Genomic DNA, 15,527 nt, shown 5'->3' with positions numbered 1-15,527 from the left:
TGAGAAAGAAACTTCCAGCAAACTCCGTGGCATGACACGGGCGGTTTCTTCACTGGGGAGTTCGGGCGGCACTGGGTATTCTCCCTTCTCCCCCTGGTTCCCTACAGTCCGAATCCAGGGCTTGTCTTTCTTCCCATGCACTAAAGTCCCGACCTATGTCTTTAAAGACTGCCATCACCTATTTCCTTTTGACGTGGCAGTGGGTGGCACATCACCTTGCCGTCTGCCCTCTTTGTCTCCTGTGGGAAGGGGACGGGCTCTCCGGGCCTTCCCTTTGGAAGAGCAGCCCACAGAGCAGCGTCTTCCTGGGTGAGGGAGGGAGGCTTGGTGGCTCCCTCGTTAGGGCTCCTCTCGTTGCCTGCGAAGACACTGTCGTTGGGCAGCCCGCGTTTGTTGCGGATGCCCTCATTCCCCCTGTGCACAGGATGGATTGTCCAGGTTCCTTCTGGAAACCAACGGGACCTCCTGCTTTCCTTTGGCCTCTAGGGATCTGGGGAAGATCCAAAGCTCTCCTTTGGGTGTGGATAGTAATGAAGACAGAGTTCAAGTGTGGTGTCTGATCCTCACCTTCTGCTGGGGGCTCCTGTCCCAAGGCTCGATGTTCACAGCACCCAGAGCCCACGGCTGTGCTGGGGTCCAGTGAGGGCTGATTCTAGTGGGCTGAGGGATCGTCACTCACGCACAGACCAGGGAACATGGTATTGGGATGGTTCTCCTACCCCAGGGAGAGCAGCCTCTTCCCCTTCCTGCCTGCACCCCAGCCATGCTCAGGGACCCTCAATCCTCCATTCAGGGGAAGAACCCCAAGCAGTACCAACAAATCCCACAATGTCAGTTTTTAACTTTTGAAAAATTTAAAGTCAGGAAACCACAGGGATCTTGACCTTTGGATCAAGTGCTGAGGGCTCACGGTGAGGACTCTGCTATGTAGGGACAACAGTTGCTGGGTCCAGAAACTGGCCCCCCTTTTTGTCACCCCTTATGCATGTATGAAAGTCCTGACAGCTGCAGTTTCCTAAAAACACGGTTTCCCTGAAATGTCTTTGTCCCCATGATTTATGGGAAAGATCTGTTGTCCCATCACCACCCTGAGACCTCCCCATGCCTCCCTTTGCCTGGGAGTTAACTCTAAGCTCACCACCCAAGCATCCTCTCTTTGTATCCACTCTCCAGCCGTATGGTTCCCAGCCTTATAAAATGACAGAGTTCACGTCAAGCCTTGCCCAGTCTTCCTTCCTGCCTGTGTCCTGACCCACTACCCAAAAACGCTAATCTAGGATCTTTGCCTGACAAACTCCTATTGGTCTCCTAGGAGCCAACTTTGAAAGGTGTCCCCACCCACAGGGAACTTTTCCTGGTCCCTGCAGTCTGGGTCCAGTGTCCCTCCTCTAGGTCCTAGTAACTCAGTCTGGACGGAGATTGGCTGTGGTCTCCTTGATGGCCAGGGCCACAGCTTTGTAGTCTGTCCCTGTCCTGGTTCCCAGTGCAGTGCACAGGAACAGACAAGGAGCGAATGAGTGACATTCCTACATTTGTCACTTTACGTTGCTTATCTTAGAAACAATACGCATTTCACATTCCGTGCGGTTTCTCAAAGTGCACAGATCGGTTGCCCTGTGAAGCAGCATGAGCCATCTGAAAAGACTGATCCTGTGATCCCAGTGGCTTGGGAGATGGAGGCAGGAGGATCGTGGAGGATCTCAAGTTCAGAGCCAGCCTCAGCAACTTAGTGAGGCCCTGTCTCGAAATACAACATAAATCACCTGGGGATGAAACTCAGTGGTAAATTACCTCTGAATTCAATCTCCAGCATCCCCCTCCTCCCCCGCAAAAATGGTGATCTTAGGCTGGGGACGTAGCTCAGTGGTAGAGCACTTGCCTAGCATGGGCGAGGCCCTGGGTTTGATCTTTAGTGCTGCAAAAGAAAAAGAAAAGCCTAATCTCACCTGCTTAGAGAAAGCAACCAGAGGAGCTCTGTCTTTGGTTCTAGACCTCGGAAGCCCGGAGGGCATTGCTGTTGACCATCTTGGCCGCAACATCTTCTGGACGGATTCCCACCTGGATCGAATAGAAGTGGCAAAGCTGGATGGCACGCAGCGCCGGGTGCTTTTTGAGACCGATTTGGTGAATCCAAGAGGCATCGTGACGGATTCCGTGAGAGGGTATTTTTGTGTGAATGTGTGTTGTGCCTCTACTCTATTTGCACCTGGTCCTTTGAATATTTCCAGACGTAAGGTTCTAACTCCAGCATTGCTCTCCTAACATCAGCCCGGGATGCCTGTCCGCCCACAGTGGGTGACCAACAGGTCTCAGTGAAATGCCAGCACTCTGATTATAACAGGGACTCCACACCATGCTCTTTTTCAAATATTCTACCAAGAGACTTTGTAAGGTTACAGCTCAGAAACTGGGCGTCTTGCATGTGGGCTGGATGTGGATCCACTCTGTCAGGGTGGCACAGACGCACCCTGGGGCTCCATCCCGGGGCAGCCCATCCTGAGACCCCGGGAGACGCCTTCCGGTGTTTGTTCAGTGTGTCGCTGCTTTCTCTTTCCCCTCCCTGCAACTCTGAATCTCACCCACCAGGCCTCTGGCTCCTACGCACCTTGGTTCCTTCCCCAGTGCTGTGGGCGCTCAGCTACCTCCTGGACAGCAAGGACCTTGACCAATATCTCTTCCAGCCTCTGCTGCTTGCCTTAGTCAGTCCCCCGGGCCGGCCATGCCCTCCTGTGCAATGGCAGCATGCTGGGTACTGTCGCATGTTTATGCCAGTTACTGTGTTTTGTTTTGTTAACAGCTTGTTTGAGGTTTGTCAGGTTTGAAGTTAAAGGGAACTGGATTCATTAGTAACTGAATAACTAAATTCGAGGAGGAACGAGTCCAAAGGTCCTTGCACAAGGAAATGCTCCTTAGCACCTCCAGATCCTGTGTAGGCCTTGTTTTCCTGTCTGCCTGTCTTGTCTTCAGATTCCTTAAGAGTGATTTTTATTAGCATTTCCCTCAACATCTTCAACATTCCTCTTCCTCTTTCCCTTCGCTAGGAACCTTTATTGGACAGACTGGAACAGAGACCGCCCCAAAATTGAAACTTCCTACATGGACGGCACGAATCGGAGGGTCCTTGTGCAGGATGACCTGGGCCTGCCCAATGGCCTGACCTTTGATGCCTTCTCGTCCCAGTTGTGCTGGGTGGATGCAGGTGACAGGAGCTTGACGCTGTCTGGGGGCATCCTTGATCCTCAGGCAGGAGTTAGCCAACCGCGATTCTACCTGTAGCCTGGTTTTGTATAATGGGCAGCTCTGAGTGGTTTTTTATTGTAAAACATTGCATTTTAAGTGGTTATGTAAACACCTGGGTACCACCCTAGATTTTACTTCTTGGCTTACAGAACCTAATATAATAACTACCTGGCCCTTTAAGAGGTGGCCGACCCCTGTTCTGAGTGGCATTGCGCAGAGCCCCCGCCATCCTGGCACCAGTTAAGCAGTTCTGCTCATGTTCCCATGGCTCCCTTGCGTCCCTGTGGGCTTAGACAGGACTCTGAGCCCGGGAAGACACAAGAAAAGCAGCCCCCATGCAGTCCCTGCTGTGGGCCCTGCTTTGGCCAGTGTGGGTGTCCCTCAGGCTAGGGGCGTGGACAGGATGCCAGTCGGGGAGGATCACCCACCCGTCCCTCTCTGTAAGCGTCTGTTGCGTTCCTTCTCCATTCCCGACACGGTCAGGAGCACACAGGGTGCAGACCATGGGACTTGGCCCGTCTAGCTGGGGCAGGAGTGAGGTGAACTCTGAAATGAGAAGTCAGCCTCCTGGTTGGCATGGCGCAGGCCTCCATGGCCGCCTGCCGCTCTCAAGCACTCTGAACCCAGGGAGGAGGGCTTGATCGAGAGCCAGAGGAGGAAGCCTAGGGTTGAGGTGCGGCTCCTCTGCCCTGGCTCATGTCTCCCCGCAGGACCAGGTGTGGGCGCAGGACACAGGGGTGGGACAGACGAAAGGGGCAGGAAGGGAGGAAGAGCAGGCTCCGCGTGCCCCTGAGCAGCGCAGGGCTTCTCCCGCCCTCGCCCTCCTTGGTCTGGTCTCATGACACAAGGGCCCGTTTCCTGCGTGAACAACGAGCGCCTTGTCTTTGCCACACACAGGCACCCATCGGGCGGAATGCCTGAACCCGGGCCAGCCCAGCAGGCGCAGGGCTCTCGAAGGCCTCCAGTACCCCTTTGCTGTGACGAGCTACGGGAAGAATCTGTATTACACAGACTGGAAGACGTACGTCCGCCGCGGCCGTGGGCACTGGGCGGGCCTGCCGTCCCACCCTGTCTCTGGGAGGCCAGGCCCTTCCTTCTGGCCTCTTGTCTTGGTCTTTGAGTCTTGAGAGATGTCCCCTCACTGTCACCCTTCCGGCTGTGATAGAGGAGAGTGGAGGAGGGAGGGAAGGGCTCTGGGGAGAGCAGGAGGTGCATTTATCTTCTGGATGCCCCTAGCTGGGTATTTCGAGTCTGTAAACTTGGGTTTCCTGAGTAAGTCTGTTCTTTCCCAGGAGCCGGCCAGGGTCACTTAGCTGGGGGACTCAATGCCTGCCTCACACCCTACCTTGTTATTGTCCTTAAACAGCAGTATCTTAGTCTCTTCTTGACCACCCTTTCCTGCAGATGGAGGGTTAGCCCGAGGGAGAGGCCGTCCAGGGCCTCTGGATACCGATCAGGTCTCTCTTGGAACTTCAAGTGTGAGGGAAGAGCAAGCTGATTTTTGCCTTTAAGAAGCCCAAGGGAGGCTGGAGTTATGGCTCAATGGTAGATGCTTGCCTGGCACGTGTGAGGCCCTGGGTTCAATAATCAGCACCACATATAAATAAATAAATAAATAAAAATTTTTAAAGATCCATTGACAACTAAAAAATAAAATAAAATAATACTAATGATAATAAAGGAAGCCCAAGAAATGCAGGCTTGACCCCCAGGAGGTGGGAGGGATGCCTAGGGCCCCCATGTCTATTTATGGCCTCCGATTTTTCCCCAAACTGCCAGAGGCTGCCCTGTGGAGGAAAGGTCAAGCCACCAAATGTGCTCTTAACCTCTGCCCTTCCACACTTCATAGGAACTCCGTGGTCACTGTCGACCTAGCTATTTCCAGAGAGACGGATTCCTTCCACCCTCACAAGCAGACCCGGCTGTATGGCATCACCACTGCCTTGTCACAGTGTCCCCAAGGTACCTCACCCATGCGGAAATGCTGAAGCTCTCAGGGGCAGGGGGTGCTCCTCAGAGCCCACATGCAGGCTGCCACCTGCGCCTCTGCTAGTAGCCTGATCCCGCTGTGGGAGAGCAGCAGGCTCCCCATCACTGAGTGGGGAGCTAGACAAGCAGAAAATGTGAAGTGGATGTGGCGGGAAAAGTCTTGAGTCTCAGACTGGGCCTCTAGGTGCTTGGTCTTCACGTTCCCAAAAGGTTGACCTTAATGTTAGGCTCTCTGCAGCTTTACCTGTTCATCCCTTTGGCCTAGGGGCAGCAATAGTTAATAATAACAAGGAGAAGGGTTGCAAACCCAACATGGTGCGTGCTGTGAGCGAGGCACTTGATGAACAACTCGGAGTTCATTCAGTCCTTGCAGAAACCTCTGCAGCAGGCACTATTATTATGCCCATTTTATAAGCAGCCTGCTCAAAGTCACACTCATAGTGTCAGAGCCGCAGGGAGGTCCAGGTGCCTGGCTCCCCAAGCTGTGCTGCACTGCCTCTTGAAGGCCTTGCTCCTGACCTTCCCTCCTCTGCCCAGTCCCAGTGAAGGTGAGTGTGCAAGCGAGATGGTGAGTACTTTGTACTTGAAAATTCCAGCTCTGTGTTGGAGCTGGGAACCCTCCGTGAGGCCTGTTTAATAGCTTCAGTGATGAATCTGTGTAGCTGCCAAATGAGGAATCTGTGCTTTTGCCCATCTGGTGTAGTGAGGAGGGAAAGATAACTAGCTCAGCTTTAGCTGAGTGCTGTGCATAGTGTTCCCTCCTCTGGATCCCTAATGAGCTTGTCCTCTTAGAAAACCCAAAGAGTTAAAAGGGAGGCCACTCTCTTAAATGGCTGTCAAGTCAGTTCAGAGAGGGGCTGCAGAACTGATTTCTGCCTTTTCCAGGTCACAACTACTGCTCGGTGAACAATGGTGGCTGCACCCACCTCTGCTTGGCCACCCCAGGGAGCAGGAGCTGTCGCTGCCCTGACAACACCCTGGGAGTTGACTGTATCGAGCGGAAATGAGGACCGGAGTGTCTTATCCCCCTCCAAGTACTTCACAGCAACACCCTACTTGAAACTACTTGGTCCAGACTGAAAACTGTCCTCCAGCTGAGTGACCACTGGGCCCAGGTCTAGCCCAGCCTGAGCAACAACTTTTCCCTCACTCTTCTCTAGAACATACACTCTGGACTTCTGCAGTGGGAAATCTCTACTCCTACATGAGGACAGAATCACCCACCCCGACCCCAATCCTCAGATGAGTTTTTAGAGCCCAGGTGAAAATTATGTTCCATCCAGTGCTCTAGGTCCTTTCCCCAGGGTGAGCAGACTCTTCTCAGGCCTAAGTGGTCCACTGTTCTGTGGCCTTATGAGCTCAGCCTTGATTCTGAGCCAGCCACCATCCTGGTAGCTCCTCGTCACACCAGCCAGGGCCTGCCTAGGGGAGGTCGGGAGGAAGGAAGGGAAAGAGGGAGGAAGCCCTCACACTCCTCCCTTTACTCCCATCTATTTCACCACCTTCAACCTCCCTGAGCTGACAACTGTACTGTGCATGCTCTGCCTTTTAATCACTCCATCCTAAGAACATATGGGTATTTAGTGGATGCTAATGAGCAGCACCCCCTGAGTAAAACATTGGCATTTCAGCAGTAGCCCTGGGTAGTCAAAGGCTTAAGTTGAGAGGTGTCCTGTGGTAGGAATTTTCAGATATTTGAGGATAGGGGATTATTTTCATGTGCCTTAAATTATACCAAAGATTACCAAATTATTTCTCTCTGTCCAAAGTGCCTGCTTCTAAGTCTTTGATCACTAATGCTGTGCTAGTCTTCAGCCCCACTGCTGGCACCTGTTTCTGTCTCCTCATGGAGACATATCTGAGGCACAAACTGGAACTGGTTCCAGGTGACCCATCACAGACCTTCACCTCTATCCTCCATGCCTGAGAACCAATATATTCTCAACCATAAACTCACTTCTTCGTTTTTCCCTCTATCTGTGCCTCTCGCTGGCTGTATTCTCACTTAAAGACACAATCCAGGATGATCTAGTTGAGTGTTTATGGTAATAGTCTAGACCCTTAATTTCTCATTGGTCTAATTCAAGGGACCATTGCTTCATTTCATGTTTATGTTTCTACAAAAAAAATCTGACCATATGAGTAGCTAATGTTATCTTTTTTTTTCCAACTGCTTTCCAGATTCTTAAAACAATAGACCTTTTGGATTGAAAGTTGGGCATAAGTCAGTAGAGTGCAGAGCAAGGGGATAGAGAAGACTCAGTGGAAAGCACCAGAGAGAGACTAATGGAGAGCAGGAAAGTCTGAGAGGAAGTGTTGGGGGGATTCAAGAACAGCAGTAACTAAACCTTTAAATAATGCTGAAGAGACTGATGGAGCGCAGGAAAGGAGAACCCCAGAGGAAGGGGAAGGAAAGAGGACTAGGAACAGCAATAACAAAAACCCTTAATTAGTACCAAAGAGAGAATGGTATGTTCTGCCAAAAATGCTTGTCCCTGAGGACGCAGAAGATTCTGCCTGAAATTCTCCTGTGGAAGAGATCCCCTCTTTTCGTCAAGCCCTAGCCACTCAGCACCCCCAGCCCCTCCTGCTTCTATTCTCGCCTGCTTCTGCAGTACCTGGGAACCTGAGTTGGAAGGGTGGCTTTCCCTAGATAATTGGAGTTTGAGAGGCAACTATGTCCCCAAGAATCACAAGATTTGGGGAACACATGGATCTTGTATGTAGCACAACTCAATAGTCTTTTTATATTTATCATTCCATATCAAACCCTCTATATCAAGTGTTCAACATGATGTTGTGTAATTTTCATAACTTTTATTCATTTCAATAGAGTCATTGTAAAATGTCTTAAATGGTAAGTTCTTAAACTGTGGAAACATTGAAGGTGCTTATTAACTGTTCCCCCATATTTTACAAGTGTTGAATGATTCCTTGAGTTTACAGCTGTACAAATATTAGTGCAGGAAATTAAATTTTTGTTAAAAAGAAAGTCTCCATATTTTTTTGAATGAAGAGATATTCTGTTGGGGGGCAGATTCATGGTGGGAAAACCGACCAGTTGTTCGGGCTGGTAGCACAGGTCTGTAATCCCAGCAGCTTGGGAGGCTGAGACAGGAGGATTGCAAGTTCAAAGCCAGCTCAGCAATGGCAAGGTGCTAAGCAACTCAGCAAGATCCTGTCTCTAAATAAAATACAAAGTAGGGCTGGGGATGTGGCTCAGTGGTTGAGTGTCCCTGAGTTCAATCCCCGGTACCAAAAAAAGAATTAGGATGCAAAAATGTAAAGATCTACCACTCAACAACAACAACAAAATTCAAAAAAACAAATACAGTTGGCCAATAAGCATGTGAAAAGATGCTTCTAGGACTGAGAACATAACTCAGTGTTAAAGTGCTTACCTGGCACACTTGAGTAAGGCCCTGGGGTCAATGCCCAGTACTGCAGAAAAAGGAAGAATTTCCTTATCATTAGTCATTACAGAAATGCAAATCAAAACCAAAATATGGTACTACTTCATACTTGTTAGGATAAAAAAAAGTATTGAAAAGGATGTGCAAGAATTGGAACTTCTCTGCATTGCCAGTAGGAATGTAATGGTACAGTCTCTGGAAAACAATTTGGTGGTTCCCCAAAAAGTGGACTACAGAATTACTCATGATCCAGTAATTCCACTCTTAGGTACAGACCTGCAGGAATCAGAAGGGAGGGCTGGAATGGACACTTGTAAACCAATGTGCATTGCAGCATTGTTCGCTATAGTCTGAAGGTGGAAACAACCCCGTGTCTATCAGCAGGGGAACAGAGGTACGTTCCTTCCTCCTGCGGCGTGCACACGGACCGATTCAGCCCGAGAAGGAGGAAGTTCCAATACCTGCCACAACTTGGATGAACTCGGAGACATTACGTTCCATGAAATAAGCCCAGAACAAAGGAAGAAGTGCTGAATGAATCTACTCACATAAGGAATCTGGACTGGGCAGATTCACAGAAACTACAAGTAGATCAGAGGTCAGCAGGGCAGAAGGAGTGGAGGGTTACTACTCGATTGTTTCTGAGCTTTCCCTGGAGGCCATGGAAAGCTTTTGGAAGTGATAGTAGTAATGGTTGCATGACACTGTGAATGTTTTTTATGCCACTAAGTTGTCACTTAAGCATGGTTAAAGGACGAATTTCATGTCTTTTGTATACAGATTCTACCATGGTTCTTAAAAATTAATAATGTAATAAATCAAAAACCATTACCTGGGCTGGGGATATAGCTCAGTTGGTAGAGTGCTTGTCTCACAAGCACAAGACCCTGAGTTCAATCCCCAGCACCCACCCCCGCCAAAAAAAAAAAGGAAAAGAAAAGAAAAAACCATTACCTGTACACTTTGAGTGAAATGTGCGTATGTGAATTGTACCTCAGTAAATCTGTGTTTTAAAAAAATCACTGCAAAACTAAAACTCCTAGTTACCTAAGATCAGCACAAAGCCACTCGTGGTTGCAGCTGGCTGGATGCTGATGATCCTGAGTTAGGTATGGCCGTGGACTGCAGTCAGGGTCAAGGTTACTGACCAGCTGACCCTGAGACAGGGAAAGGATCCTGGACTGCCCGGGGGGGGCTTTGCAGGCAGACAAGGAAGGCAGGGGTCCTTGAAGCGAGGCAGGGGAAGGCGAAGAGCAGGAGGGCACCGCCGGCCTTGCTGGGTCCAGGGTGGAGGGTGGAGTCAGGAGCCCAGGAGCAGGGTGGCTTCGGGAGGCGGGAACAGCTCCTGCGGTGGGGACTTCTGTCCCACAAGTTCAGGAAATGGGGGTAGGGGGTTAAGTTGTAAACAGATTCTTCCCAGGGCTCCGGCCTGTGACACCGTCGACAGAGGACGTGGCTGAGCCACATGGGGCGGTGCTCCTGCTTTGGTTTAAGCTGCTGTTGGTTCAGGCGGCCTGGCGATTTGTTACACAGCGATAGAGAACTTTCTAATGCATTTGTTGCAGTTGGGTGTTGCCAAATGGGGTATACCTCATCCCTTCCGTGTGTCCCTCGGCCCACCCTGATCTGGGCCCCAAAAGGCTGATCTGAGCCGTCAACACCTGTGCCTCCCCTGCTCCCTGGCTTCCTCGCAGGAGGTGGAGAGTGGGTGGGTGGGTGGGGGACTGGGTGTCTCCCCCACTCCCCACCCCATTGCCCAGGGCAGGCTGCATCCCCTGACTGAAGGTCACAGCCCCTCTCTCCACACTCTGCCTGAGCCCCAGGAGCCACTCCCTCCCTAGGCTCAGGAGGTGACAGGCCCCTGTTGCTCTCTCCTGGGACTGCTCCATTCCTCTTCTTTCCCTGCATCCCAGACAAAGCTTCCAACCTTTCTCAAGTGGTTTAATTTGAGTACATCTGTTTGTTGCTGCACCCCTAAAACAGCAATTCATAACTCCACGACACCTACTTCTCTGGATGTTTGAAAATTTTCTATAGTTGGGTTTCTGAGACATTAAAAAGCTATCTAATAATTGCATCTCATTTGATCTGACACGTGTTCATTACAGTGTAACTAACAGGTGAAAATTACCCAAATATCCCAAAATGGGACAGAAATGTCCGATTTACTTAATGGCTCGTTTCCATTTTCAGAGCCGCTTAATGGCAGACCACTTGTCCTGCTCCCTCCTGGGGACCTCCAGCCCCACACAGTAACTCTTCAGTCCCTGTACTCGGGAGTGCCGTTGCCCTGTCCTTCCTGGGGTCTCTCCCCAGACCTCCCGCTAAACTCCACAGAGCCTGACCGGTGTGAGGCTGGGCTTGCACCCATGTGCTCCCACCAGGTCCACCCTTGGCCTCCTCATCCTGACCTCGCAGGACCTCAGCTCCTCCGCACCCCTTCTGCACATAGGCAAGATCCAGCCATCCTGCCTCCCCCAAGGGAGACCGGGCAGTCCGTGGGTAATTCTTTAGGGCCGCTCCGCCCTGCAGAGGGCCGCTCGGGGTGTGGGAGCCACTATCCACACACTTGCAGCTTCTGCTCCACAGCGAGCACACTGTTCTGTGTGACCTCCACCTCCCCTCCCCTCCTGCTCGGCTGAGCTCTCCCAGGGGCAGTGCAGTGCAGGGCCTGCAGGTCTCTTCCTTTTAAACCTTCGCTCCCTGCCATTTCCATTGCAGTGCCCAAGGACAAATGGAGGCCCCGGCAGTCTCATCCCAAAGGCAGAGTCAAAGGTTGGGGTGTAGACAAGGGTACCCGCAGGCTGATGTCTCAAGTGAATAAGCCCAGCACAGACCACACTCGGGAGAGTCCAACAAAGAACCAGCAAAGGCGACCCCCCCACACACAAAGACAGACGGCAAGCTCTCACTGCGATCCGGGCTCCCAAAGCCGGTGAGTCTCCTCCCTCCCCAAAGCCGATTTACCTGACTACTTAGAGTTCTGACCCGAGGAACAGAGGTTTGGGGTCTGATTTTCAAGTCCCAGAAGGCCGTCTGTTTCTTTCCTCATCAACTCACAGACTTTGTTTTAAAAAACTCAGCTGCTCAGAGGGATGAAATGACTAGTCTCCTCTTGGCCCTTCTAGGAAAGAGGGTCTGCATGAAGCCAGGCTAAGTCCTGCACAACCCACTGTCAATCAAAAACTCCCTAAGTGCAAAATGCGCTCGGTACACTTCACCTACCCGATACCTGGTCTAGCGGCCCAGTGAGAGGCTGTCTGGGGCCTGCTGCTGCTCCACCTCTCTAGCCAGGAGAAGAGCAAAATTCAAAATTCAAAGTATGATTTCTCCTTCATGCACCATTGTGATGTCAAAAAAATCACAGCTCAAACCATCGTACGTCAGGGATCCCTGAAGAATGGAAGCGGAGAGTGACGTGAGGACGCAGAACCACCTCACAGTGCAGGGGACGGAAGCCACTCACATCCCTCAGGAGCTGAGACCTGCTGCAGAGGACCTGCCCAGCAGCCAGTCCTTCCCTGGTGCTGGCACTCTGTGCAGGACAGGAGGTGACCTATGCCTGCTGGGTCACCCACTGGCTGCTGGTCCTGTGAGTCTTCAGGGGCTCCCCAGTGTGGGCAGGGCACAGGGCAGCCCTCTCCATGGTGTCCTTGTGAAACTACAAACTGGAGTTCTTGTCACACAGCCAGCCAGAGAGAGCCCAGAGCCCTGAGGAGAACCCAGGCCAAATGCCGGCTCCTGACTGTCTGGCAAACCCGGTCCAACCCAGCAAGCTGCTGTGGCTTTAAGACCAGCTCCATCTGGATACTGCAGCTGCTCTCTTAAACGCACATGTTCCCCAGACATCACGCGCCCTCTTTCCCCCAATCTTTTCTTTGGTTCTCCAGACCTCCCGGAGGCCACCTGGCCTTATGTGTCCTAGGTTGCAATCCTAATTTTTATATCATTCCCAAATAAAGCTTTTATCCGTGGGGAGTGGTCTCTGCGGCTTTACTAGAGTATCACCTTTCATGTTCCTCCACAGCACCACACCAGGTGCTGACGGGCTTTCCTGCAGGCTCACAGAAGCACGGGAACTGTTAACATTATTACTTTAATCGTACAAGTTTATGGGGTACTCTGATAATTCCATACAAGTAGACAAAGTAGCATGCTCAAATCAGGGTGGGTAATGTTTCCTCCTCAAACATTTAAAACTTTTATTAACACATAGTAACTGTGTGTATTCAGGAGGCCCTCACCACGAAGGACCCCTGTGAAAATCAAGACATGGAAGAGCCCCAAAGCCTTGCTCAGGTGGGCACCAGAGAGGCAGCCGGACAGCCAGGGTGCTGCAGTAGTCACCAAGTTGAAGTCCCCAGGCCCGTTCCCAAGGCAGTTCCAGGACAGACCACATGAGGGCATCAGAGCCTCTCAGCGTCGGGGGAGGAAAGGTGGAGTGAGCGCAGTTCTGCTAAAGCCACCAGCCTTCCTTCAACCTTGGGCTTCACCCTGACGAGGGATCTAATCCTGATGACCTGCCAAGGTCCCACCTCCAAACACCGCGGGGGGATCAAGTTTCCACCCTCAATACCTCACGATGCAGAGTAAACTCCAACTTGAGTTGCAGAAGAGACAAGCCACAGCAGGTGCAGACAGGCCGGGATTTTCCCAAAGTGGGCACCACCGTGGAAAGTCACATTTAATGGTGAACGAGAACTTGGAAGTTGAGGTTTGTGAGCAACAGAGTGGCATCTGAATCTTCGGGGGCGTCTCCCCCACCCTGCAACTCTGAACAAGTGGTGCTCTGGCCATGGTGCTGGCCAGCCCCACCTGCTGGCCCTCCTTCCCTTAGTGAAGCTGCCACTGAGCTACATGAAAGAGCTTCTGGGGATGTGGCACCAGACACCGTGGTTTTCTTAATATTCCATGGGGCAGGGAGGGAAACGTTTGGGATTTTAATACAGATTCCAAGTGCGATCAGCTCTTAGGAATCTAGAGCTGCGTTTTGTTGGTTGCTTTGGTCAAGCAAAATAAAGGAGAATATGTATCTTGTTGGAACCATCTGGTCCCTCCTCAGTCTCAGTGACCTCCCTTGTGAAGTACGGGTTATAGTAGCACCCAGCCCTGAGGACACCTCAAACTTCCCGTCAAAATGCTCTTCAGGACAGAAGAGGTGTCTTGCAGCCCCAGGGTGGGGGATGGTGGTGAGGAGATGGAGGAGATGCTGGCAGAAGGCAGGGGCTGGCCAAAGTCAGGTATTCCTAGGACACGTGTCAGTTGGCCTTTAAAAATCATGTGACTCATTAAACTCTATAGTATAAAATTTAAAAGTAAAATACAATTTTAACTCTTTAACACCAGCTATGGGTGGAAATGGGGTCTTTCAAAAAGATATTTGAGGCTGGGCATGGTGGCGCATGCCTGTAATCCCAGCAGCTCGGAGGCTGAGGCAGCAGGATTGTGAGTTCAAAGCCAGCCTCAGCTATGGCAAGGGGCTAAACAACTCAGTGAGACCCTGTCTCTAGATAAAATTAAAAAATAGGGCTGAGGATGTGGCTCAGTGGTCGAGTGCCCCTGAGTTCAACCCCTGATACCAAAACTAACAAACAAATAAATAGATAGATATTTGAAGTCCTAATCCCAGTACCTCAGAATGAGATATTTGGAAATATGTGCTTTGTAGATGTAAGAAAATTAAGATGGGGTTATTAGGGTGGACCTTAATCCAATAGGACCGGTGTCCTTATTACTTATTGAATGGAGAAATTTGGACAGAGATAGATGGGACTCAGGGAGAACACCACATGAAGATGAAGCTAGAGGCCAAGGTTCTCAGGTGCAAGTGAAGGGCACCAAAATAGTACCATGGCCCAGGAAGAAGCCAGGGGAGAGGGCTGGCACAAAATCCTGGACAGCCCTCGGGAGCAACCCTACGGACACCTCTGTCTCAGACTCCACTGAACAGTGAGATAAACTGCTGTTGTAAACAGCAGACTAATGAACCATTGAACCACATCAGCATTTGAGGGAGACCCTCCACGTTACCCTACATCTCCCACTTCTCCCCAGCTGATGCCCCTCTTGGGAGACACAGTGGAGCTGTGTGGATCATCCAGGGGACATGAACACACACAAAGCCCTTCATGGATTCTTGAATGGTATGAGGAATCCAGCTATTGCCAGGAAGTGGCAGGAAAAGGCCAAGAGTCTTCTGGGAAATGGTGACATCATCTGAATCAAGACAACTGAGTGACTTGGAAGTCTTCCAGGGTGCTCAGGAAGTTATTCAAGTCTCACCCAACTTGTATGTGTAAAAAGCCCAGGTGATAGCCTCTTTAATTGTCCCACATAAATTGGCTCAACACACAGGGTATTCAAGTATAATTCACACAGCTGTAATGTAGCAGAATGTCCAGCCTTCTACTTGAGGTCGGTGTCGATCTTTGGACTCATGCTACTTGGACAACTTGTCTCCAATGGAAAGGCAAGGAACACACATCCAGAGAAAGATGGTACTCACCATGCTTCCGGGCAGTGTTTCAATGTAGACATATTCCCAAGGGAGAAGAGATTTGGGCCAATATTTTGTTCAATGGAAAAAAGCCAGAATTAGGTTTACAGTACCAACACTGGAAGCCATTTTGGTATATCTATTTGAAATGCCAAGAATGGTTTATATTAGCATAACTTCAGGCACATAGAAGGCATTAGACAGACTCCAGGCCAGCCTTATAACGGCTGCTGAAGACGTTGGCTGATGAGGACCTTGGACACTACTCATGGATGTAAACAGGAGCACAACTCAGAACAAGGCAAGGGCCAGCATGGTGTGACACCAAAGTCCCTGCTTCATCCCCCCAAGAATAAACTCCTCAATAAATTATAAGTCTCCAGATGTGA

General features: G+C 50.7%; 1 protein-coding gene across 1 annotated transcript in view; it reads left to right on the top strand.

Moving 5' to 3' along the window:
• NID1 (nidogen 1) overlaps nucleotides 1–8,221 on the top strand; it is a 73,066-nt gene extending 64,845 nt beyond the window's left edge. The window contains exons 16-20 of the mRNA XM_079106885.1: nucleotides 1,991–2,162; nucleotides 3,042–3,199; nucleotides 4,138–4,261; nucleotides 5,090–5,202; nucleotides 6,115–8,221. Coding sequence (XP_078963011.1) covers nucleotides 1,991–2,162; nucleotides 3,042–3,199; nucleotides 4,138–4,261; nucleotides 5,090–5,202; nucleotides 6,115–6,236 — 689 coding nt within the window. The 3' untranslated portion in view covers nucleotides 6,237–8,221. The remainder of the gene's footprint in view (nucleotides 1–1,990; nucleotides 2,163–3,041; nucleotides 3,200–4,137; nucleotides 4,262–5,089; nucleotides 5,203–6,114) is intronic.
• The last annotated feature ends 7,306 nt before the right edge of the window (nucleotides 8,222–15,527 follow it).

Source organism: Sciurus vulgaris (assembly GCF_902686455.1).
Source record: "Sciurus vulgaris genome assembly, chromosome: 12".
Classification (NCBI taxonomy): domain Eukaryota; kingdom Metazoa; phylum Chordata; class Mammalia; order Rodentia; family Sciuridae; genus Sciurus; species Sciurus vulgaris.
This window is presented reverse-complemented; position numbering and strand designations above follow the sequence as displayed.